General features: G+C 44.6%; 1 protein-coding gene across 10 annotated transcripts in view; it reads left to right on the top strand.

Annotated features, from left to right (window-relative positions):
• Positions 1-21,660, top strand: part of COL7A1 (collagen type VII alpha 1 chain) — a 121,581-nt gene extending 99,921 nt beyond the window's left edge. For 6 of the 10 annotated variants that reach the window (XM_053377943.1, XM_053377944.1, XM_053377940.1 and 3 more), the window contains 26 exons: positions 294-419; positions 760-831; positions 1,016-1,051; positions 1,663-1,722; positions 2,320-2,364; positions 2,467-2,502; positions 3,390-3,425; positions 4,123-4,179; positions 4,400-4,471; positions 4,993-5,064; positions 5,647-5,682; positions 5,777-5,857; positions 6,487-6,540; positions 7,209-7,262; positions 7,352-7,414; positions 7,834-7,896; positions 8,584-8,700; positions 9,013-9,090; positions 10,579-10,632; positions 10,986-11,034; positions 11,631-11,663; positions 13,223-13,318; positions 14,526-14,639; positions 15,690-15,752; positions 16,515-16,694; positions 17,532-21,660. In XM_053377943.1, coding sequence (XP_053233918.1) covers positions 294-419; positions 760-831; positions 1,016-1,051; positions 1,663-1,722; positions 2,320-2,364; positions 2,467-2,502; positions 3,390-3,425; positions 4,123-4,179; positions 4,400-4,471; positions 4,993-5,064; positions 5,647-5,682; positions 5,777-5,857; positions 6,487-6,540; positions 7,209-7,262; positions 7,352-7,414; positions 7,834-7,896; positions 8,584-8,700; positions 9,013-9,090; positions 10,579-10,632; positions 10,986-11,034; positions 11,631-11,663; positions 13,223-13,318; positions 14,526-14,639; positions 15,690-15,752; positions 16,515-16,684 — 1,737 coding nt within the window. In that variant the 3' untranslated portion in view covers positions 16,685-16,694; positions 17,532-21,660. The remainder of the gene's footprint in view (positions 1-293; positions 420-759; positions 832-1,015; positions 1,052-1,662; positions 1,723-2,319; positions 2,365-2,466; positions 2,503-3,389; positions 3,426-4,122; positions 4,180-4,399; positions 4,472-4,992; positions 5,065-5,646; positions 5,683-5,776; positions 5,858-6,486; positions 6,541-7,208; positions 7,263-7,351; positions 7,415-7,833; positions 7,897-8,583; positions 8,701-9,012; positions 9,091-10,578; positions 10,633-10,985; positions 11,035-11,630; positions 11,664-13,222; positions 13,319-14,525; positions 14,640-15,689; positions 15,753-16,514; positions 16,695-17,531) is intronic. The other 4 variants (XM_053377946.1, XM_053377947.1, XM_053377948.1 and 1 more) reach the window with 4 other exon arrangements.
• The last annotated feature ends 1,403 nt before the right edge of the window (positions 21,661-23,063 follow it).

A 23,063-nucleotide genomic window follows, 5' to 3' on the forward strand; every position in this document is an offset into this window, starting at 1 on the left:
ATTCAGTACTATACTCTAAGCCTGGGTTTTGGGTTTCTGTTCCTTTTGAGTTTTAGCCAGGTAAAAAAGATATTTCAAAGGCACATAATCTATTCAGTTCTATTGTCTAGGTGTATTCGAAAGGTTAGAATAATAATTATAAAACTATGAGTGCAAGCCTCATACTTTGCCACTTCTTTTTTGAATTTATAGTGAAAATGGATGTCAGATGTTTGGGATGGGGAAGAAGGGGGTGTGGCCATGAGGATTACCTATTTCTGGATCTGACATAATGTCATGCGGTTTCTTTTCAGGGAGACCCTGGCTTGCCTGGACCCCCAGGACCTCCAGGTTCACCAGGTGCAGCTGGGATTCCAGGCCAGCCAGGTCTGAGAGGAGAAAATGGACCAGCTGGCCTTCCAGGACCTCCAGGAGAGAGGGTAAGGGAGGTCACCGCCACCACCCTTCAAACTCCAATGCTCTTCCTTCCTTTGTTGTCAAGATAAATTAATGGTAGTCTTTAGGAGCCACAAGGAGCTTCAGGTGTGTAGCTGTTCCATGCTTTGATAGGTGCCCCAGGATTGGCATGTGATTCTGAAGTTGTCCATAGCAATGAACATTGTCCTAGTTTATTTGGGCTTCCTTGTAGCTTTTGAGCAACCCAGCCTGGTTCTAAACGAAGAGGGACATCATGTGGTTCTGGGTTTGGGTTCAAAGGATGGATCGTTTCTAGCCCTGCTTAATAAAAGCTTTTGCAGTGACAGCTGTTTTCCTCACCAGGGTCAGACTGGCTTTCCTGGAAGGGAGGGCACTGCAGGACCTCCAGGTCCACCTGGACCACAAGGACCAGCGGTATGTACAGCATTTTCAATGTGGGTGTGTGGTGAGGATTGCATAGATAGATAGATGCATTCTAGCTGGATCCTATCCCATGTGCCACAGTGTTCCTTGTGTGTATTCCTGTGTGGGTGCTGCAATATTAACCTGGGTTTTTTTTTTCCTCCCCCCTCCTTTCCCCATCACTTTTTTATTATAGGGTACACAAGGCATTCCAGGAGTGAAAGGTGACAAGGTAAGCCCTGATTTTGCCCAGTAGCCTCCAAAAGCTCTGAAAAAAAGATGACGATCCACACATGGCCCCACCTGCTTAATTTGTACAGTGTGCTGTTGCTCAGGGCTGCTGGCCCTTATGAAACCTGATGCATAGAATTTGGTAGAATCTGGCAACTGGTTAAGAAATCGAAAATATATATATCAGTTTCTAGTGTAAGAAAGGCAGGTTTTAGCCCCTATAGTCTCAGATCAGATAGCCTCAGTTTAAGATCTTGCAGGAAGTTTGTTTCTGCCCAATATCACACTATGTAAACCAAAAGAAGAAGAACCAATGAACTGCTGCACTTATGAGACTTAGTTTTTTGCATTAATCAGAGAATTGTTTTTTTTTAAAAAAATACCTTTAATACCTTATTACTTAAGTTATATCAAGCCTATTTTTTCCTTGGAAATATTCTGACAACGTTTGAGGATCTTTAAATAGATGCAAAGCTTTGCTGAGTTGCTGGCTCCTTAAATTCATTGAGAAAAGGTTGCACATAGCAACAGGATGATGGATGGATTTTCATTTTCCTCATTTTTTTATTATTTATTTATTTATTTATTTATTTATTTATTTATTTATTTTAGGGGGCCATAGGTATTGGGCAGCCAGGCGCTAGAGGCGAGCGAGGAGATCCAGGACCCCGGGTATGTATCTTGATTCTGCTTCTCAGACTTAGGCCAAAACTTGTGGGGTGGAATCAGCTCACCTCAATATATAGGTGTGGCAGTCTATCTGTATCAGACAAGCAGCAAACAGAGACAGAGCAGGTGGCTATGTGGGATTTTGCACTGTTTGAAGGAAAAGTCTGTAGCAACCTTCTGGTTTCCATGAGGAGGAGGAACAGATATTCATGGCCATCAGGCAACGAAAACGACTGGCACCATTTTGTCTTTCTGTAGAATAAACCTTTAGAAACCCAAGCAGAACCCGTACTTTGATATTTTCTGAAGATCTCCTTAGCTCAGGGGTTGCCAGTTTGGCAACCTCCATATGTTGCTTGACTACAAGTCCCATCATCCCTGAACACTGGCCATGTTGGCTGGGTCTGATGGGAGCTGGTTTCCAACAACCTCTGATGTCATGCTGGCTGCCCCTGCCTTAGCTTAACTTTGATGTGGCATCTTGCTGAGTGTTGTGATAGGTTATCACGTTAGGTTCAGTCTACAGCTACAGTCACAACCTCTTCCCCATCCTGTGCTCTTTCCTTTCACCTGCTTCAATGCCCTTCTTTTTTTCCTCAGGGTGAAGATGGTCGCCCAGGGACGGAAGGAGATCGTGGGCCTGCTGTAAATATCTTGACTCCCCTTCATTCTTTCTTTGCTTCCTCAAACCTGAGCATAAGTGTTGGTTGTCATTCTGAAATGACCTCCCTTCTGTTTTGTCTTTAGGGGCCTCCAGGAAACAGAGGGGAGAGAGGTGACAAAGTAAGTGCCCTTCCTTCCTGCTGATCACTGAAATAGCAATATTTTTAGGAATAAAACTCTGGATCAAGACCACTGAAGGAAGGCTAAATCAGATTATTTGTCTCCTAGTGTTACCCACTGGTGTAACCACTCTTGGGCTTATGAGCAAAGGGAAACTTACATTGCAGAGACTGAGAATCAACCTCTATAAGTGACTTGAGGCAATGAAAACGTCTGGCTTTTTTAGCTTATTCTGTAAATTTTTATTTATTATATTTCTATTTTGCTTTTCACTTACACAAATCACGAAGTGGCTCACAAACAATAAATAACAATAAGAGAACATCACAAATACAACATGAATCATATAGTATGATTAACAAATTATCAGTAAAACGTTTACAAATCATCAGGAAAGCAACCACATTCTATAAAATGCTATTAACAAAATGACTAAAACAATAAGCTAAACAACACATCCACAACAAAAGTCGTACTATAAAATTCACAAAGCACTACAGCACTCATAATCCACAAAACAATATTAACAACATGAACAAACTAGCAACCAAAAACAAACTAAGCACTCCCCACCCCCAGGACTCATAATCTTCCAGTCAGTTCATCAAAAGACACCTACACATAATGTCTGTGGTGGCAACATGATTCAGAAGGTTCCTAGGGCTGGAAGGTGGGGCAAGGCAAGTGGAAAAGCCATTGCCTGATGGCCAGCACAAAGGCCATTTGAATATTTGAACATTTAAATATTTGAAATGATATTGACAATTCCCCAAATATGTTTGCAGTTGGCCTAGTCTGAGGAGTAAAAAATAACCTGAGCGAGACTGGAATCTTGAGAATGATGAATTCAACCGACTTATTTTCACCTTTACTTTCTTCTCTCCTAGGGAGATGTTGGGCTCATGGGGCTGAAGGGAGACAAGGTGAGAGCTCCATCTGTGGCAGGATTGTGATGACTGAATGCAACCTTGTGGGATTCCAAGCCCAAACCCTTCAAAGCAAGGAAGGAAAAAAACACATCCCTGCTGGCAGAGCTACTTCTGCAAACACCATGTTTCTGCCTGGTGTACATTAGTCTGGCCTTGGGAAAGAAGATATCAGGGTGTTCACTGATGAGCTTCTATCCACATACAGCAGTAGCTCTGCTTATAGAGAGTCAGGTGGTGTCTGTATGGGGAAGCCCTAGCTGAGAGGTAGAGCACATTCTTTGCATGCAAACGGTAACAGGTGCAAGCCCCAGCATCAACAGGTAGGGCTGAGAAAGAAACTCCTGCCTAAAAGAGACCTACTGCCTTTCATTATAGACCATACTGAACTGGATACAGCCATGTCCTGACACACAATAAGGCAGCTTCCGATATTGGTATAGTTAGCAGTATGTGGTGTTATCCCCAAACTGCAAGTTTTTTCCTGACCTTGCAATTGCTGTAATCATTCTGTAGCTATGAAGTAAGCTGGTGCTCTCTCTTGGGTTTGTGCCTTGGATTTTGCTTCTGTTGATGCTGTCTGGACTGAAAATTTGAATTTGCCCGGGAGAAAGTGATTGTTGCTCACATGACCAACAGGAATGGGGGATGCAGGCGTATGATCTGATTGGCAATTGCTTTCTCTCAATTGCAGGGTGACACTGCCGTTGTGGAGGGCCCACCAGGTGCTCGGGGGAACAAAGGGGAACCAGTAAGTGTCTTGGCTTTATATTAAAAAAAACCTCTGCCATGTGGCCGGGGGGGGGGGGGACATGTTGCACTGAAGTCTGCATCCCTAGTCCTTTCAACTAGTTTTCTTTCCTTGTACCTGTTGACGTTTCACCCAATATCATATCATATATGCCATTTGTACTCTTCCGACTGCACTGCTGGTTATTTACTGATAATCCCTCTTTCCCATCCTTTTCTAGGGAGACCGTGGCCTAAAAGGGATGGAAGGTGACAAAGGTGACAAAGGAGACCAAGGCATCTCTGGAGAGAAGGTACCAGAGCAAATCCCTGGGTACCTGCATACATGACTTGCATTGGATTGGGGTTGCATACCTGTGTCTGAAGGCAATGAGCAGATATGGGGCCATATTTTACACAGATCATAAAGTTGCCAACTCAGAACAAGTGGTAGGGGGTTTTGGGGGGGCTGCAAAACACTACTAGGACATCAGCAAGGCAGGCTGAAAGAAGTAGGTTCAAATTCTAAATTCTAACTGGTGTACAATAAGGTTACCAAAAGATATAATAACGGTACAATCAATTAAAATTAACCATAACTTCAGAAAGCTTAAAGTGCTTGCTGAATTAAAAATGTCTTCACCAAGTTCCAACAGGGAGGAAGCTTGTCTGATCTCGGCTAGGAATAAGTTGAACACATGACTCCTAAACTCTGGCTTTGGCCTATAGTAATTTTGGAAAGTGATTTTTGTCCCTTCAGCACCAGGATGGGACTACCAACTTCTTTTCTCTGTTGCCCATATTTTTCATTAACGTTCACTTTTATAACCTATAGGGAGCGAGAGGTGAGCAGGGAGAGAAGGGGTCAGCAGGATTCCCAGGAGCACGTGGTCCTGGGGGGCAGAAGGTAAGAGGTTATCTCATAGTTCACTGATTACTGTTGTCCTATATGACTTCAGGAATGACACCGTTTGACTGGTGGGGATGTTGGGTGTGAAGAACTCTTTTTCGTTTAGGGTGGGTTTAGGAGACACCTGCTTTCTTAAAGACTACTGCACAAATGACCCCGCAGGTTTCACGTCTAAAAATATAGGATGGCCGTACTCAAAGGTTGCAATCTACAGTATTGGTAATATGGCTGGTTGACAGCAGCTAGGATATCGATGCAATCTCGTCTTCTTTTCAGATATCATTGCAGGTGCTTTGAAACTTCTGCTAGCAAGAAGGCTGTCATTCTGGAGTGGCTTGTGCATGTTAGAAAGTTCAAAGATGTCAGCAGAATGATGCCCTTTTGTAGTCTTCATTGTTTTTAGAGACTCTCATTGAGACCAGCAAAAGTTTTAATTTAGATTGTGAAGCTGAAATGGCCATCTCCCAGCCTTTGATCTTTGTTGCATGCAGATCTGTGTGCAGGTTTCTTCTTTAGCATACCTGCCCACTTGAATTCTCACCTTTGTATTAAGCATTTCCATATTGTGTATTTGCACAGGGAGAAGTTGGTGCCTCAGGAGAACCAGGAGAGCCGGTGAGGACTTGTCCTTTGCTGCTCTTTCTGCTCTGTCTTATGCAGATCGCAGCCTGAGACTCACAGTGACTTGCCTTCCTCTTTATCCCTCCAGGGCCAACCCGGAAAGGATGGCATCCCGGGCACCAGAGGGGAGAAAGGAGACATGGGTCCTTTTGGGATGCGAGGTCCAAAGGTTTGGCATGGCATGAGTTGCTTTCTTTTGTCTGGATACTTTCCAGACAAGGAAGTACTATGTGAGCCCTGTCACGAAACAGAGTGAGCTGAACCTCTCTGGCAAAGCTATTTTAATATACTTGAGAACTATCAAAGGGGAAGTTCAGATTTTGTGGTGGTTGTGGGGTGTGTTGTTGCTTCTTATAGCCTGAGACTGCTTGCATTATCAAGAAAAGGTTTCTTCATCTTGTAATCAATGGTTGCATGTAAAATGTGCCTCTGTAGCTCATCAGCAAAGGGTGTGAAGATCCTTGGATTATACTGGCAGAATACATCCCCTGCTGGCCTGGCACAGTGGGTAAAAACCTTGGATTGGATGTGGGAGATCCATGTTCAAATCATTCCTCAATCATGCAGCTTATTGGGAAATTCTGAATTATTCAGCCTGGTCCATTTCACCAGATGGTTATCATGCTATTGTCACCAATGGGCTTGCTGTTGCTTTGTCTGGGCAGGGGTCAGGAGATGTATTCTAAAATCCTAATAATTTTTTGTAAAGAATGGCAACGAACTGTGTACACTGAACAGTACTATAAAAATAGTTTAAGACTCATTTGTGGTGTTCTAATTCTCTTCTACCTGTTGTAGGGGGACCGAGGGATGAAAGGAGCCTGTGGCCAGGATGGAGATAAGGGGGAGAAAGTAAGTGCCAAAGTTTCTCTTGGTCCCCCCCCCCCTTTTTGCATTATGACACATTGAGTGGTACTTAAATAAAAAAAATGCCAGTGTAAGGATTAGCGCTAGTGCAAGGGGATTCCACCCCCCTCTCTAAAGCACTAGAAGTTTTCAAAACATTGCTTTGGGCAGACACAGAATCTGTATGTGTAACTGCACAGAAACTCCAATCAGCTGAGCAATGGTGGGGAAAGGTTGCTGTTCCTGTTCCTCAGCGATCCCAGCCTCAAAAGGATTGCTGTCCCTGCACTGCTGTCAGCAGCACAGGGGTAGCAACCACTGCTGCATCAGGGTCACTAGGTATTCAAGTCTTTAGCCTCCCCTTTCTCCAGCAATCCTGATGCAGCTGAGATCATTCTGCGTACATGTGTAACTTGTGGCTGTGTGTGAGAGATGTGTGACAGCGCAGCAGCAGGAGAGGATGTGTGTGTGTGTGTGATTGTACTTATGTCCCTGCCCACCACTGTGCCTGCCCATCACTTCTTGTTGCCCTTGAGGGCAAAAAGGTTGCCCACCTCTGTCCAAGAGAGCAACCGCTCTTCCTATGAAGAGTGTGTGAGCACACTGCCATGCTAGCGCCCAGCATGTCCTTCTCTTGTGTCCTTTCTCACTATTGGACCCTCCATCTCTTCTAGGGAGAGCCAGGCCTGCCAGGCCGAATGGGACTTGCCGGAAGGAAGGGTGACCCTGTAAGTGTTCCCAGCGCATGCCAATGAAGCAGTGTGTGGCAAGACATGTGTTTAGAGAGGTCAGCCTACCTTGTGCTTTCTTTTCCTAGGGTGAGGTGGGCCTGCCTGGAACCCCAGGAATCCCCGGGAAAGAAGGCCTCATTGGACCCAAGGTATGGACTAGAGAACATTTATGTGGACTCAGTTAATTGGGCTGGAGGATGGCCAGTAATATGAAGCTGCATCCCAGCAAGATGGAAGTACCAAGGATGGGAACCAGGCAGAGGGCCTTCTCGGTAGTGGCGCCTGCCCTGTGGAACGCCCTCCCACCAGATGTCAAAGAGAACAACAACTACCAGACTTTTAGAAGATATCTGAAGACAGCCCTGTTAAGGGAAGCTTTTAATGTTTGATGCATTACTGTATTTTAATGTTTTGTTTAATATTATTATTATTAGGTGGTTCTTGGGTCTGGTTTTTCTTTTCTGTGTGTGTGGGGGGGTGGTCTTTATGAAATCCTTACTCTTACAGACACATCTAAAAATTCCACTTAAGTTATATACTTGATCAATATGTTGTTTTTTGTTATTAGGGTGACAGAGGATTTGATGGCCAACAGGGGTCCAAAGGAGACCAAGGAGAAAAGGGGAACAGGGTATGTTGTCATTTCCCTGGAAAGTGGTGAGGTTTCTGGTTTCATCAGGATCAAAGGTAGTCTCAGACTGCTGAAGAATTTGAGAGCATCCCTGCATGTCCCTTTTCTGTGATCTGGCACACAGTGTGCTGCCTTTGGACATGCGCTTCATCTTCTGTGCGTCTGCTGGGCAACTTTGAGGATGACGCTTGTGAAGCCTCATTAATTGCTAAGCAAAGCTGCTTCCGTCAAAAATTGCAAGGTCCTTTGAGTAAAAAGTGTGGCGTGTGAAACAGGAATCACATTGTCTACATATAACTATGGTAGACGTATTTCATTCAAGCGCATGATGAAGGCAAAAAGAATTGCTCCATAACTCAGAAGGAATGGTACAGGCATCAAATGAAAATGAACAGTGGGCTAGTATACTACAACGTGTAGTAGGCACCTGATAAATGCTTCCCATCTGATACCAAGAACACTGTTGTTAAGGGCTGTAAGCAGCTGTGATAACACTGGAATCCTCCTATCGGTGAAGCGTGTTTTGTTTTTGAAGGCAGGGAGAAAATCTTCTTACCATTTGAACTATTTTAGTCCATGCCAGCATTGCGTAATATTGGCCTTATGCAGAAGCAAGGGGCAGTCAGTTTTGTTTGCAGGTTAGGGATACCATGTTCCTATTCTTATCCTCTGTTCCTTATTTCATAGGGTGCTCCAGGCATTATTGGCTCTCCAGGACCCAGGGGCAGTGATGGACCCCCAGGGCCCCCTGGTCCCCCTGGCAGCATTGGCCCAAAAGGCCCAGAAGGGATTCAAGGGCAGAAGGTAAGTGCCCATAATTTCCACACCACTTTCCTGAAAGCCAAATGTCTGTGCTTTAAAAAAAAAAAGGTTGATTTGTTGCGCTAGGGCTTTGATCTGCTTCATTTGTGCAAATTTAAATCTCTGGTTTTGCGCTTGAATCCCTCCCACAAAATAGTGATGATCTGCAGGCCCCGTGTCCCCCCAAACCTGCTGCCTCTTCTTCTTTTTACAGGGCCACATAACTTCTGACGGCTGGAGAGGCAATGCAAGAAGTGCTAAAAAATAAAGCGAAATAAAGCAATTGTCTTGGTGTGTTTGATTTCCCCATTTTAGGGCGAGAGAGGGCCACCAGGAGAGTCCGTTGTAGGAGCCCGTGGAGTCCCGGGTCTGTCAGGAGAAAGAGGGGAGCAGGTTTGTAAATATGTCTGTAAGTCCCTTTGGAGGTTGTTTCATTTGGCAGGTTGCTTCATTTTGGCAGGTTGCTTCATTTACTTTGAAATAAAGTAAGGGCGAAGGAATTCCATCAGTTCTGGTTTGGTCTTATTCAGATTTATGCAATGTGCACAGGCCACTCTGCAGAGAGTTTGAGCTATTGAGCTAGGTTGTCCAGGGGCCTGTAGGATTATGGAACTGGTAAGTCCTTTCTGCACAAAATACACACTGGAGATTTCATCTGGCTGGGCTTTAAAATCTGCCACCAAAATCTCTCTGTCTGTGTTTAACCACAACCCTAGAACAGAAACCTCATCATACCTCAAGTCTTCTGGCAAATTGGGAAAACTCAATTTGACAGGAAGCTCATTTCAGCCTCTCACAATGCTGCACTTTTATATATATTTGCTACATGTCTTCATGAAACCTCAGTTTTAATTTGGACTGGCAACTTGTAAGTGCTTTGATAAAAGAACACATAAAAAACTATTTCAGGATCAGTAGTTACTTTGGTCACACTAGTATCTCCAAGCCAATAAAATTGGATCAACGGGCTCCAGACAACAGCAGCAACAATGCCCAACTGATGGAGCCCCAGTGTAGAAGTTTCCCAGGGAAGGCTGGGGAAGGAGCCACACACTGAGCAGGCCAGGACTGGACAGGGTCAGGCCAAGGAGCAAGTTCTGTAGAAGAGTTGAGAACCATAGGTGGAAGGAGTTTGTGGTGGGTACATTGGCTGTAGCTGCAAGGAGGATACAGGAAAGAAAAAAATATTAGGCACAGCAGGGAGGAAAGGGAAGGGAGCAAGGGAATCTCTGGCTATCAGCCAGATGCATTTTCTTTCAGCCATAGGATCCTTGGATACCCTTGCTCTCTAGGCTATATTCTCAGCAGTACAGATCTGGAACTAGCTGGCAGACTGGATCCTCACCTCCCACACCCTTATATGCCAGATTGGTGGGGAGGGGCACCCCTGTTGGTCACCTGACATCACAATGGTGTCCGGTGACATGTTTTCCTTTGCCTGCACTATTTGAAATCAGACTTTGCAGGTAAAAGGCATAGCACTTGCGGGGGTTGGCAGTCAGTTGATTGGCAGCACTTGCAGAGCCGCTTGCTTTGGAAAGCAGTGCTGCTGTTAGCAGGTGTAGAGCAGGTAGCAGAAAATGACTAATTAGGGCCATAGGTTCTGAATAAGGTGCAGCTCACCTGGGCTAGGTAAGGGCCAAAGGCTTACATTATTTTCTCACAATGACCAACCAGCTCGCAGCAGGACATGAGCACTGTAGCAGTCACTTCCTGCTCTTCATTCCCAGCAATTCATATTCAGAGGCTTCCCACTTCTGACACTGAGCACCTTCTCTAGCTTATATTGCAGATCTTACAGAAATTGAGTAAGTTTCTTAGCATTATAGTGTATTGTCTTCTGTCATCAACTTGCTGAATTCCTTTGGTTTTTGTTGACAGGGAAGTCCAGGGCTTGATGGCCTCCGAGGAGAGAAGGGAGATCCTGGAATGACGGTGAGGAGAGAGACCTAAGTTCTCTGGCATGACATTCTGAATAAAAACTCTGGGATGGGATGGCCATTTCAATATTGCTAGTCCTATAGTGGCCAATGGTGGTCAATGCAGCCAAGTTTCTTCCTTTAGCAGGAAGTCAAGTTCAGTCAAACTCTTGGTCCAGATTTCCTTTAAACTTGCTCCCTGCTCCTTCATCCATTTTGACTCTGCTCTTGCGCTGGAATGTCTTTAGGCAACAGAAGTTTGCGCTCTTAACATTCCCTGTGTATATCTCACATTGCTGCATCAGCCATGGAAGACTCATGCAGGGGTAATAGAACTCATCATGCTATGCACTGTCTCCTCCTCTGCAGGAAGAAGAGGTCCGTCTGTTCGTCAGGCAGGAGATGAGTCAGCACTGTGGTAAGGCTCCACCCGCCACTAGCCTTTGACCACCTGCACCTCCATCCTGCTGTTTTCTCCCTTGACTCTTCCGCCTTATTCTGTCTTTCTGAGTGCCCTTCTCCTCCTAGTTTCACAGGTACCCTAACTGGGCCTGAAACATACTTGTTCCATGGTGATAGGTACCCATGTATTTCTCAGGCTGTACCTTCAGGAGTGTTCTGTCTGAGCCAAACTACACTTGTCGTGCAAAAGATCTGGGACTGGATTATTGGCTGGTGCCTTCTTTTTTTAATTGAACTGCAGTTGTGGGTAGGTGGGAGATGCAGCAGGCATGAGGGTTGTGAGGTGTTCAACTCTTCCCTCAAGTGCTGTTGTCTCAATCAAAATCCACCTCCAGGGTTTTTTTTGCGGGGGAATAAGTTGCACAGGGGAAAAGGCAGGTTAAATTCTGCTTCCTGACACTTGCTGCTGCGCCAAAGAAATTGACAGCCCCTCATCCCATGGCTATGTTTCGGTTGGTTTCAAATCTTCCACATAGCATGTAGTTTGGCCTTCAGTGCCTGAGACCTAAAACTGGGTGCCTGGATGAATTAATCGCCTATTTCTCATTTCAGCTTGTGGAGGCCAGTTCTCCCCTCCTGATCGACGTGAGTATATTTGTTTCTGATGAATCAGCTTCCTCTTTGCCGTAATCAAAATCCCAGCCAGCAGGAGCGGCTGGCATGGTGGGATGGTGCCAAGGACCTGCCCTCTCCACAACTGCGTTGCTGCCTTGTACCAGAATGGGGTGGGGCAGAACGGCAGCAAGTTTGGGTGTGTTGGTGCACCAGCGGCAGCATCTGATTGGCTCTGCGCTGACCTCGCTGCTGCCTAGCCCCACCCCAGCACCTTCCAGGGAAGCAGCAGCAGTGCTGCTGTCAGGAGGGCAGCTCCTCAGCACCACCCCACCATGCCAGCTGCTCCGGCCAGTCAGCAATAAAGAGCAGCATCCTGTAACTCATGGATACAGGAATATGGTTTGTGCTTCCAGGTATGCAGCAGGATTCATTAGCTCCCTACATCCTTTGTAATGGGCACTGTTTTTATCACCCCATTTGTGTTTTTAATCAATTTATTAATTAGCGCTTTTCCAGCTATATTTTGTAAATATCAAAGTATTAGTGACCTGTAATGTGAGTGTTTCATAGCACTATCATATTCATTTTGGTGGGGAGCAATACAGGGCAGAACTTTCCAATGGCCTACATTTTAGCAAGCTGTTCAATGGCAGCATCCGGAAATGGGTTATAGTGTTATAGTGCTGAGTTTGATGCTTGAATGGGAACATAGTGAAATGAGCAGCAAAGCTTTGGGAAAACCTAGCACGAATTATCTTCCTCTTTGTTCTCAAGGGAGAATGGTGTGTGCAGGGAGAGGAAGCAGAGAAATACAGGCCGACGAAGAATTTTGGAGGGATGGTGGGAGACCATGAGGATCTCAACAGCACAGGGAGTCTCAATACATGCATATAGAAAGCATCCCCAGAAGTGCCAGCATCAGGGGTGGGAAGCTCTGAAGCAGGGCAACACCCCTCAGTCACCTGTGCTCAGGAGCTTGTGGTCGGAACTGGATTTCCAGAGGTGCTGGGAGGACTCGAGGGATTTCTCAGGGCCCCCACCTGCCTTCACCTCCTCCTAGTATCTCACAGATAAATGCTGCATACCTGGGAGCAGCCAGTGCTGTTCTTCTTCGTCTCCCTGGCGTGTACTTTCCGCTGTTTTGCTAGTAGAAGCTTTCCATGTGTTGCTGTGTAGTGCTGAAACATTGATCCTGTGCCAGGGCTCAAGGGCACAGTCCCGCTTCCAGCATGCAAAACGGGGACACAATTCAGCCGTGCAGACTCTGGTCTGCTTTGCAGAAGGGTCCTCTGCCACTACAGGAGGATATGCCTGGCTGAATTGGAAATGCCACTGGATTGGGCTGCTGGGGTCAAAACGTTCTCTCTGTAACAGTTGGCCCATCATGCAAACCTTATGTCAGGATTTTCCCTGTCTGAGGTGTTTAATGGCTGACTTTTATGGAAGAGGACAACACCGGGTGCGGCTCTTGAACTCTGGCTGTGGGGTGGCGGGGCCCTGTGTTTCATGTCTGGAGTGGGAGGTAGCACAGCTTGTCAGTCACTCTTACGTGCTTGTTTATGTTTGTGTTGTGACCTTGCCCCTCCCAGGTCTCCTCCCCAACTATCCATCCACCCAACCGTTTCCATCTGTCAATGCTCAAATAGTCCCTGTGCTTAAGTTGTCCCACGCTGAGGAAGAGGAAGGTGAGTCTTGTCTCTTGCTGTTTCATGTGCACAGCATCACCTCTGCTAGCATGCGCAGGGGTTCTGCCACCAGCCTCCCCTTTCCTTGTCTTTTCGCTTCCCTTATAATGTCAGCCGCAGGAAAATGCAGGCTGTTTCAAAGGTAGGATTTGGTGATATGCTTGGATCTTTTGAGGCCAGGGCCATTTCTGCATAACAAACGTAATAAAGTGAAAATAGCAAAGCATCCTATGTGGATGCGGAAGACTTAACACATTCATTGCAGTATATAGCTTTGCAGACCAGAGCCCTCATTGTCAAATGTATGGTCTCCTTAGCTTATCCATTTGTCAACTGAGGAGGATTAAGCTTTCTTTATCTGACAAAGTGCAGTCTAGCCAGCAAAAAGCTTGTGCCATAATAAACTTGTTAAAGACTAGCAGTCCTTTTTGTTGGCTTTGCTACAACAGATAAACATAGATGGAATTGATAATACTGCATTTAGGGTGGTAATAAGGACAGAAATACTGGCAGATCCTTCTCATGGTGACAGACCGTGAAAGGACCGATGGCTACAGAATATGCCAGATACGGAAGTAGCCCAAAGGTACCCTTTGCTGGAAAGCTGCCATTTGATCACCCAAAATACATAAAGTTGCCATGCCCTTATATTGTGGGGCTTGTCTTTGGGCAATTAACCGATATGGCATAGATCAACAACAAGCTATGTAACAATTCTTCCATTTCATGCTTAAAACTAAGCCAAACTATGGTTTGCTGTGAACAAGCAAATGCGCAGGTTACCATGCTACCAGGGCTAAGTCATGGGTTGGCTTAGCATTCCATCCAAACCCGAGCTTTTTGTCTCCCGCAGACCAACCATGGGTGGTAAACCAAGACAGACTTTGGATACAATTCCTGGTTTGTCTGGAGCAAGAGCTCTGCTTCCACAGTTGGAGGCAGCAAAGCTTCTGAATACCAGTTTCTGGAAACCACAGGAGGAGAGAGTGCTCTTGTGCTCGGATCCTGCTTGCTGGTTTCCCACAGTCATCTGGTTGGCCACTGTAAGAACAGGATGCCAGACTCAATGGACCATTGGCCTGATCCAGCAGGCTCTTCTTACTTTAAGTGTGCTCAGGATGAGACCTACCCATTTGTTCTTCCTCCCTTGCCATCCGTTCCTCATCATTCTTGGATTCCTTCTGAAGCAGCCGTTCCTGTTTTGTAGGGAGCCAGACACAACACGTAGTGAACGTAGATGACCCTGAGTATGAGTACATCTACACAGAGGAGGACTATGAAGAGGGAGCAGATGGGACAGAGAGCCCTATGCTGAGGGATGGTGAGCTCCATTGGTCTGCAGAACACGTTTGATGGAATTGGGACATGCTCTCCTGCAGTTGCCCCTTGGGCGGGGGGGGGGTAGCAGCAGGCTGGCGCACTTGGCTCCTACTGAAGCCCAGTGAAAGTGATTGGGAATCTGTGGGAATCTGTGTGAAACGAATTACTGGCTTTGGGTATCCCCTGCCCCATAGCATATATTATATTGAATAGAAAACCACTGCAGTTACTGGTGCTGCATACTCCTCCATGACCACTAGTTGGCAGTAATATTGTAATTAAAAAGCAGCTGGGTGGAGAAGTCACTTTCCTTGGCCATAGGACGAATGGGCTTTGAAAGATGGAGAGCTTTGGTAGACCTGCCTCCCACTTGTGGTAAGCAACAAAGTAGAGATCACAAGTAAGCAAGGAAGATTCCATGCCCTGATTGAGAATAGAAAGAAGCTTCAGTATCCAGCAAACCCATTATTAATTTTGATAAGTAACACCCCCCCACAGCTGAACTAGCCCCTGCAAGGTTGGTAGACCTTAAAGTTTCCTCTTGGGCTGGCATATCACTGACCAGAGTTTTCTAACAGGAGGAGTGTAGTGGATTAATAAAAAAGACTCCTTAGGAAGCCAGTAGTTAGGCCTGTTCTGTTACTCCCATACTTCTTTTCCTTGCGAGCCTCAAGGATTTTGAAATTTTTGCACTGTGCAAACTGTATCCATAGTACAGAAGGTCCAGTTTTTTCGCTTTTGATCTTTAATCTGCAGGGGCATGGGAATAGTGAGACTTGGATGATATAACAGCTACAGTTCACTTTCCTTTTTTGTTTTATTGTGTGTGTAGATAAGATGGTGCTACACTGTGATCTCCTTTGGTTCTGGGTTTTGTTTTTGGCCAGAAATAAATTCTGGGTCTCCTGAAACACCTTTCATGCCCTCACTATCCCATTCCTTCTTCCCATCCTGGGGTGGCAGGGAGGATGGGGAGAAGCCCGATACAGACACTAGAAGCTTCTCCTGTGGCCAAGACTTCTTAAACCAGTACTCTGCTCCCTGTTTGTAGAGGTACTGAGCCCCAGGGCAGCTTCCAAGCATGAACGGCAAAAGAGAGCTCCCTCTGAGGAAGGTAAGCAGCAGACCTGCCTTGTGACCTTTCTCTCAAAGGAGCTGTCGTCTCCTTTCCTTCCATCCTCTTGGAATGAATAACGAGCCATTTGCTCCACCCGCTTCTGGTGTTATAAATTGTAAAAAGCAGCTTATCTAGGCCAAGATAAGGAACATGGGGACTGTGGGGTGCATGCGGCCTGTCAGTCCCCAACACCACCACCTGCACCATTACTGTCAGGGCCAACCAAGATGGTGGGAATATCGGCAGGCTGAATATGGCTCTGCTCCGCTTGGATCCTGAGGTGGCCTGGTAGTCTTTGTAGAGGTGGCATTTTCTGGCAGGGCCAGTCCTCAGATTCCTTTTAGAAGAAGAACTCAAATCTAGTTGTGATGGGGCTTGGAGGGCGTGTTGCTCAAACTTCTGGAGATAAAAATAATGACATGTGTCCGCAGCTGCATGTTTCCAGTATAAGCCCTGGTCCTCCCAGATGCTTATGTCTATACTGCGGATGAGTAAACTTAGCTCCTTGTGAGGTGACAGAAGTTAGAAGGAAATCTGTAGGCTGAAGTACGTGAATGACAACATCCTAGCATAACCTGCTGATGTGTTAACTACCAACCCTGTGTGGCTCTTTTCCACCCTGCTCTGGCACTGTCTTAGGCACAATAGAAGGTCTGCAGTGTTTTCTGTTGAGGTTCTTCTCAGTGTAACACCTGAGAGTGGATGCTTAAGCCCTAGGAAATCTAATGTATAGGTTTGTTTCTTCTCCCTGCCTTCCAGCTGAGCCATGCTCCTTGCCCCTGGACGAGGGAGACTGCAGCAAATACACGCTAAGGTGGTACTATAACCAAAGAGTGTCTGAGTGCCGGCCCTTCATCTACAGCGGTTGCAGGGGGAATAGCAACCGCTTCCATTCCAAGGAGGACTGTGAGCTTCAGTGCAAGTCATAGGCGGCTGCAGGTAAGATTGGTTCAAAGAGGGGCCTGGGAGCCGCTTCTCCATCTTTTAGCAATTCCTTAAGCATCTTTCCTCAACACTGTGCCCTCTAGACGCTATTGTACTACAGCTCCCATCAGCCTCATCCAGCATGGCTAGCAGTCAAGGGTGATAGGAGTTGTAGCCCAACAGCATCTGGGGGACACCAGCGACTCAGCTATACAGCTGCAAATAAAACATTTTAAGTGTGTTTTAAGTGCAATATAAAGGGATGCGGGTGGCGCTGTGGGTTAAACCACAGAGCCTAGGACTTGCCGATCAGAAGGTCGGCGGTTCGAATCCCTGCGATGGGGTGAGCTCCTGTTCCTCGGTCCCTGCTCCTGCCAATCTAGCAGTTCAAAAGCACGTCAAAGTACAAGTAGATAAATAGGTACCACTCCGGAGGGAAGGTAGACGACGTTTCCGTGTGCTGCTCTGGTTTGCCAGAAGCGGCTTAGTCATGCTGGCCACATGACCCGGAAGCTGTATGCCGGCTCCCTTGGCCAATAAAGCGAGATGAGCGCCGCAACCCCAGAGTCGGTCACAACTGGACCTAATGGTCAGGGGACCCTTTACCTTTACTAAGTGCAATATACAATGTGACACTAGATGGCGATGGCGAGCCTTATGGAAAATTCAAGGTCTTTTTTTAAACGCTTTTAAAAAAAGCATTTTCAGAACGGTTTTTATATGTGTGTAGATTCCACCCAGGTTTGGGAAGTCTGTCCTAAACCAACATGTTGAAAGCAGGATCAGTTTTAAATATTGTTTTCAAAGATTGATTGGGTTCTCTCTCCCCCCCCCCCCCGCCCGTTTTGGTAGGTGGCAACACATTGGATCAGAACAGACGTGTATAAACTCTGAAGTGGGTTTTGGATTCTGGGAGAACTGACCAAAAGAAGAGTTCTGGCTCCTGAGGCTCCCAAACTATTCTTCTCCTGCAAAAGGTCTTAGAGTTACACACACACAGAGTACATTTGGTCTGAGACTCATCTTGCCGCCATTTCTACTGCCTGCAGCACAGTTGCGTGTGTTTGTGTGTGTGTGTATTTTGTATGTGTATGTGTGTGGGCTGCTTCAGCTGGAGCAGAGAAACGGTGCTATTCTTTTTTAAAAAGTATTTTGGTTGCTCTTGGTTTATTTTTTAAATTAAGGTGAAATTTTTATCAAATGAAAAACATATGCATAACCTCTTTTATATATAATATAAAAAGAAAAAGAAAAGACATATTTTAATTAGAGCTCTCTTAACTTATTTGATGCTGGCCGACTGATGACACATGGAATGTATTATATAGCCTACCAAACTGATTCTCTCAATTCAGGTTTGCATCCTTTATGAGCTTTTCCTCTTGCTCCCCTGTATGCCCTTTCTGTTGCAATAAGAAGTGCTATGAGTATCTGAATTCAGAAGTCCCATGATGCATTGCCAAAGCTACAGTTCTAGCGATGCTCCAAAGGGTTTGTTTCTGCAGCTCTTCTGTGAAACTTGACCCCCACCCATCCCACCTGCCCCAGCTTGTCAAATGAGGCTTGATGAGTACACCTATGATTTGCCACATCTGCAAATCTGGTCGGAGAGTTTGTCACTTGGGATGGACTACTAGGGTAAAATGATTCTTATGGAGTGTTTCTTAAGGACATGACCAGGAGGAAGAATCTTCTAATTAGCTTTTCCTCTTTCTCAGAATCTTCCAATGCCTGCAGTGTATGTACACCTCTTTGTTTTTCAGCTTTAGGCTTTAAATCTGCTTTGGGCAAAGTAACTGCACAAGAAATCATATGCAAAGCAGATGGAAGTCCAATCTTACCAAGACCCCTATAGATGTCACCTCCATGAAAAACAGGGAGTTGAAAAACTGGAACCTGAGTTTCCAGGCAAATTAGTGGTTCCATTTAGCTATTGTGATTAATCGCCATTAATAAACAATAGTGGTTTTAAAGTGATTAATCACTGTGAATTTGTCCAGCCCTTCTCACATCCAGGGGCAGTGGATTCCATATGTTAACTGCATTGTGGCAAAAGAGGCTTCCTTTTTCTGTTCTGAACCTACAGATTGTTCTGAATCTCATAGTATTTCATCATATTTTAAATAACACTACTTATTTTATAAACCTTCATCATCTTTTAAATGGCTTGATTTCTAAACAAGAGTCAAATGCTAAACCTTTTCTTATAGGTGAAGCTGTTCAGTGCCTTGATTGTTCTTTCCCATCCCTTTTCTAATGCTATTCTATTCTTTTTGAGATTGGGCAACCAGAATAGTAAGCAGTCTTCCAAATGTGGCTGTGCCACAGATTTAAATAAAAGCATGATGAAACTGACAGGAATTATTAGGAAAGAAATTGCAACTATACTTAGCAATGTTTTTTCAGTGTTGCTGCACATTAAGCCAACATTTTCAGTTATCTCTTTCCGAGGTACTTACTCAACCAATTCAGATCCCACCAAAAAGTATAATTTATTTTTATTTTTATTTTTGGCCAGAAACTTTCTAAAATACTGTTGTGGTTGTAAACAGTTTTTTTTGTCAGACCCTATGGGGAAACACCCTCCTGTGTAAATATCACTCTTAAAAAAATGAATTCATTTGAAGAAGTTTCACCTTAATCCTGAACAGCAAGCAGTAGTCTCCAATAAACAATAGCATTTTGGAAGACTCCAAACAAAAATCAGAGCACATGTATTTTGTATGAGGGGATTCTGTATGAAACACTTGTTTTTATGTTTTACCTGCTGAACAATATTATGGAAATAATCAGTGAAATGCTGAGAATGGTGCTATGCTGTTATTATGTTGCTACCACTACAGGGCATTTTAAAAAGCTTGGCAATCATGTGCATTTCAACCTTGTTTTTTTGTTATCACCCTTTCCCAACAACTAAGCTTGCTATCTCCTCTGCTCAGTCCTGCTTCTCTCTTTTCCTCCTCGCTCTTTGGCATCCTGTGTGATCTTACAATCAGTGCGGATTCAGACAAAGCGGCTATTTTTTAAAACACCTTTAAAGAAATAGGGAAACAGCTAAATACACAAACATATGGCATGTGAAGAACATAAGAAGAGACCTGCTGAATCAGGCCCGTGGCCCATCTAGTCCAGCATTCCTGTTCTCACAGTGGCCAACCAGATGCTTATATGAAGCCTGCAAGCAGGACCTGAGCCACAACACTGCTTTCGCCACTTGCGATTCCCAGCAACCAATATTCAGAGGTGTGCTGCCTCTGATAGTGTTTCCCACTGATGTCCTTGTGGATGCTATCTGGTGCTATTACAGTAATTATTTAGTCATTGTGTATATAGGAAAGCAGCAATTTATAAACCACTGGATCTGGTCTGGAGTAAACAAGTTGTGGGTTGTTGCCTTTGAAAGGTGGCTATTAAAACACCTCAATCTTAAATGTGTTTGTAGAAGTACCTTTACTTTTTAGTGGAATTTACTTCCACCTTTTGGGCACCACCCAGAGACCATTGGGCATGCCTAAGTCCCCTGGCTCAAGTACACAGTACCTGACCACATATGCACACCATTCGAAATCAATTGACTTAAGCATACTTAACTGGTGGATTGTTGTCTTAATTCCTGTTGGATTTCACCAGAACCTGTGAAAGTTTTAAGGTGGTAGCCAAACCCACTGGTTTCTTAGAGTGGTACTTCATAGTTAAGGCTACCATTTTCCTGTTGAGCTCTCTTGAGTTTGCAGAACATCAGGTGTTATGCCACCAAATTGTAATGCTGCTTGCTAGCTCCAGAGAGACTCTTTAATCCAGAGGGACTCTGACAATAATCCCAGCCCTTTCCCAGTCCATGAAGAGATGTTGCTTGCCTTTTGTATTTCTGGTGTACAAATGCAATCAAATGTAAAGATGGCCTCTGAAAATCAGAGAAGCAGATCATAACAAGCACAGCAAGTTAAGTGCAACAGGTGACTCAGGTAATAATTTAGTACTGGGATCTGTGGGACAGTTTCTGATGGCATGACCTAGAAGTGTTCATTTTGAACCCTCCTGTCCATAAGGCACAGTTGACTATATTACAGTGGTTTATCTGCCTGGGGTTGGTAGTTTGATGTTCCTGACTTTGGACAGGATGGCTTTGAATGGACTACCATAGGTTTACTGTAGCCAACCTGATGCCTCGCCTCAGATGCTGTGAACTACAACTCCATCAACCTTGACCGTTGGCCATGCTAACCGGGACTGATGGGAATTGTAATCTGCAAAATCTGGAGGGCACTGTGTTGTCTACTTGTGCCTTAACCAGCTCTGTGTTCCTTTGAACAAAGGGAAAGTCACTTTCAATGTAAAATTACATGAGAAAGAACCAGCTATCTGCTATCTAGTGTTCATTGTCTCCATCATGGAAAAAGCATGAACATAGGAACCTGGCCATTTTAACAAAAGATGTCAGGGCTTCAACCCTGCAAAGAAATCATGTGCTCTACTACTGCACTATAGCTCTTCATCTATACTATCAGTACCTTGCAAATTCCAGAAGAGTTGGCAAGTTTAGTCTTTTATAGAAACAACAAAGAGTCCCATGGCACCTTAAAAGACTAAGAGGGGTATTCCAACATGACCTTTCATAGACCCGGTATATAAATCTCACTGCTTAGTCATTCAAGCTGTCAAAAAACAGCCATTCCATCTTGACTGTACCTAGCTAGACCACTGGATGAACTGTATGGAGGAACTCAACATAGACCTTGCCTTTTGTCCTCTGTCCAGTGTATCTGCAAAGAAAGAAAGGCATTTTGGTCAAAGAGCACCACCCCCTTGGTGTACATATGATCTTTGCTGCCATCAATCACTATTTTATTTCCAAGATGCTGGCTGCAGAATAGAGATGCAAAAATAACGGTTGTTTCTTCTTTTTGTAAGATGCCTCTAATTATGTATGGTGCAAAATCCAAATGCAGTAAATGAATAAAAGTTTGTTTTACCTCATTCAGTCAAGTGTGTTCGTCTGCTGTTTTGTTAGAACCCACAACAGGACAAATCACCTACCTCTAATCCCACAAGAAAGCCTCCACCTGAAGATCTAATCTCCTCAGAAACACTGTGAAAGGGAACCACTTCTCTGTGTTCCCATCCCAAGGGTGGGGGGGGGATCTACTGTATAGCCCTCCAGATATTCTTGGATTATGACTCCTCTGTTGGGGGCTGATGGGGAATTTGGAGTCCAACAGAAGCTGAAATTATTCACTGCATATTAAACAGGCTTCCAGAGTTTCTTGGATATAAAGACTGACTTTGGAATCAGCCCCAATTCCCAGGTTTCTGGTTAAGATGCCATCCTGGTTTGGAGTTTGTATATACAACTCATATAAGACTGAAAAACATTGTGATTGTTCAATATGCATTTTCCTTCTAGCCTAACTATTGTTTGAAAACTGAAGTAGAAAATGATAAGGGGTGATACATTATGTAGCTAAGATGGAATAAGTCTCTATGTTTGACATGTTCGGATCACTACTTGGGGTATTATTCTCCAGAAAGAATGCTTTTTAAAATGTATCCATTAGAAATTTTATGAACTGCTATCTCAAAAAAAATTTTAAAAAAAAATCCTAGCAGTGTACAAGTCCTATCTAAATATAAAAGTTGACTAAAATACATAAACCAATGTAAAACAGAAATAAAACCATAATAAAAACAGATAAAATTAGTAAGACATTGAAAGCAAATATAACCTAACAGCGAAGTTTTCAGCAGTGCAGTGATGGCACCTGCTGCAAAGCTAGCAGGGAGCAAATCTGAAGCGTCACCTTTTGTTGCTGGACCCTGACTCCAGCTTCTTTAGTGAACATTTTGAGATAACAGCGGCTGGCAGCTTGGTGCAAAGTACACAGGCCATTTGTGTAGTGTAGGTACAGCACAAGCCGCCACAAGACGTCCCTGCGTACTCTAGCTGAAGCTCACCACCGTCAACATGTTCTTTGAGGACCACTGGATGGACAGTAGGTGCATCTCTCTTTTTGAATATTTGCAGAATGTAAGAGATTGGTATGAGGAGGTATTTTGAATGAGCTTCTTGCTTGCTTTCTCCTTGAAAAGGACAAAGTAGCATTCCACAGCAGACAACAGGAAGTGTTGATAAGCGTATAATCACTATCATTATTAAACTAATGGAATCTACAACTAGGTCTCAACGGCACAATTGAAGAGACCAGTGGAGAAATGTATTTGGGGAGGGGTTTTTACACAATAGTCAAGATTCTGGTCCTCATGCTGGTTAGGTTAGCATTTTCACAGCAAGCTTCTAAGCATATGTTGTTAGGAGTAAGCTGCACTAAGTATATTTAGTAAGAACATTTAGATTGCAATTTTCATTTGGTCCCATTGCCAGCCTAT

This window comes from Podarcis raffonei, chromosome 2, assembly GCF_027172205.1.
Source record: "Podarcis raffonei isolate rPodRaf1 chromosome 2, rPodRaf1.pri, whole genome shotgun sequence".
In the NCBI taxonomy this organism is placed as follows: Eukaryota; Metazoa; Chordata; class Lepidosauria; order Squamata; family Lacertidae; genus Podarcis; species Podarcis raffonei.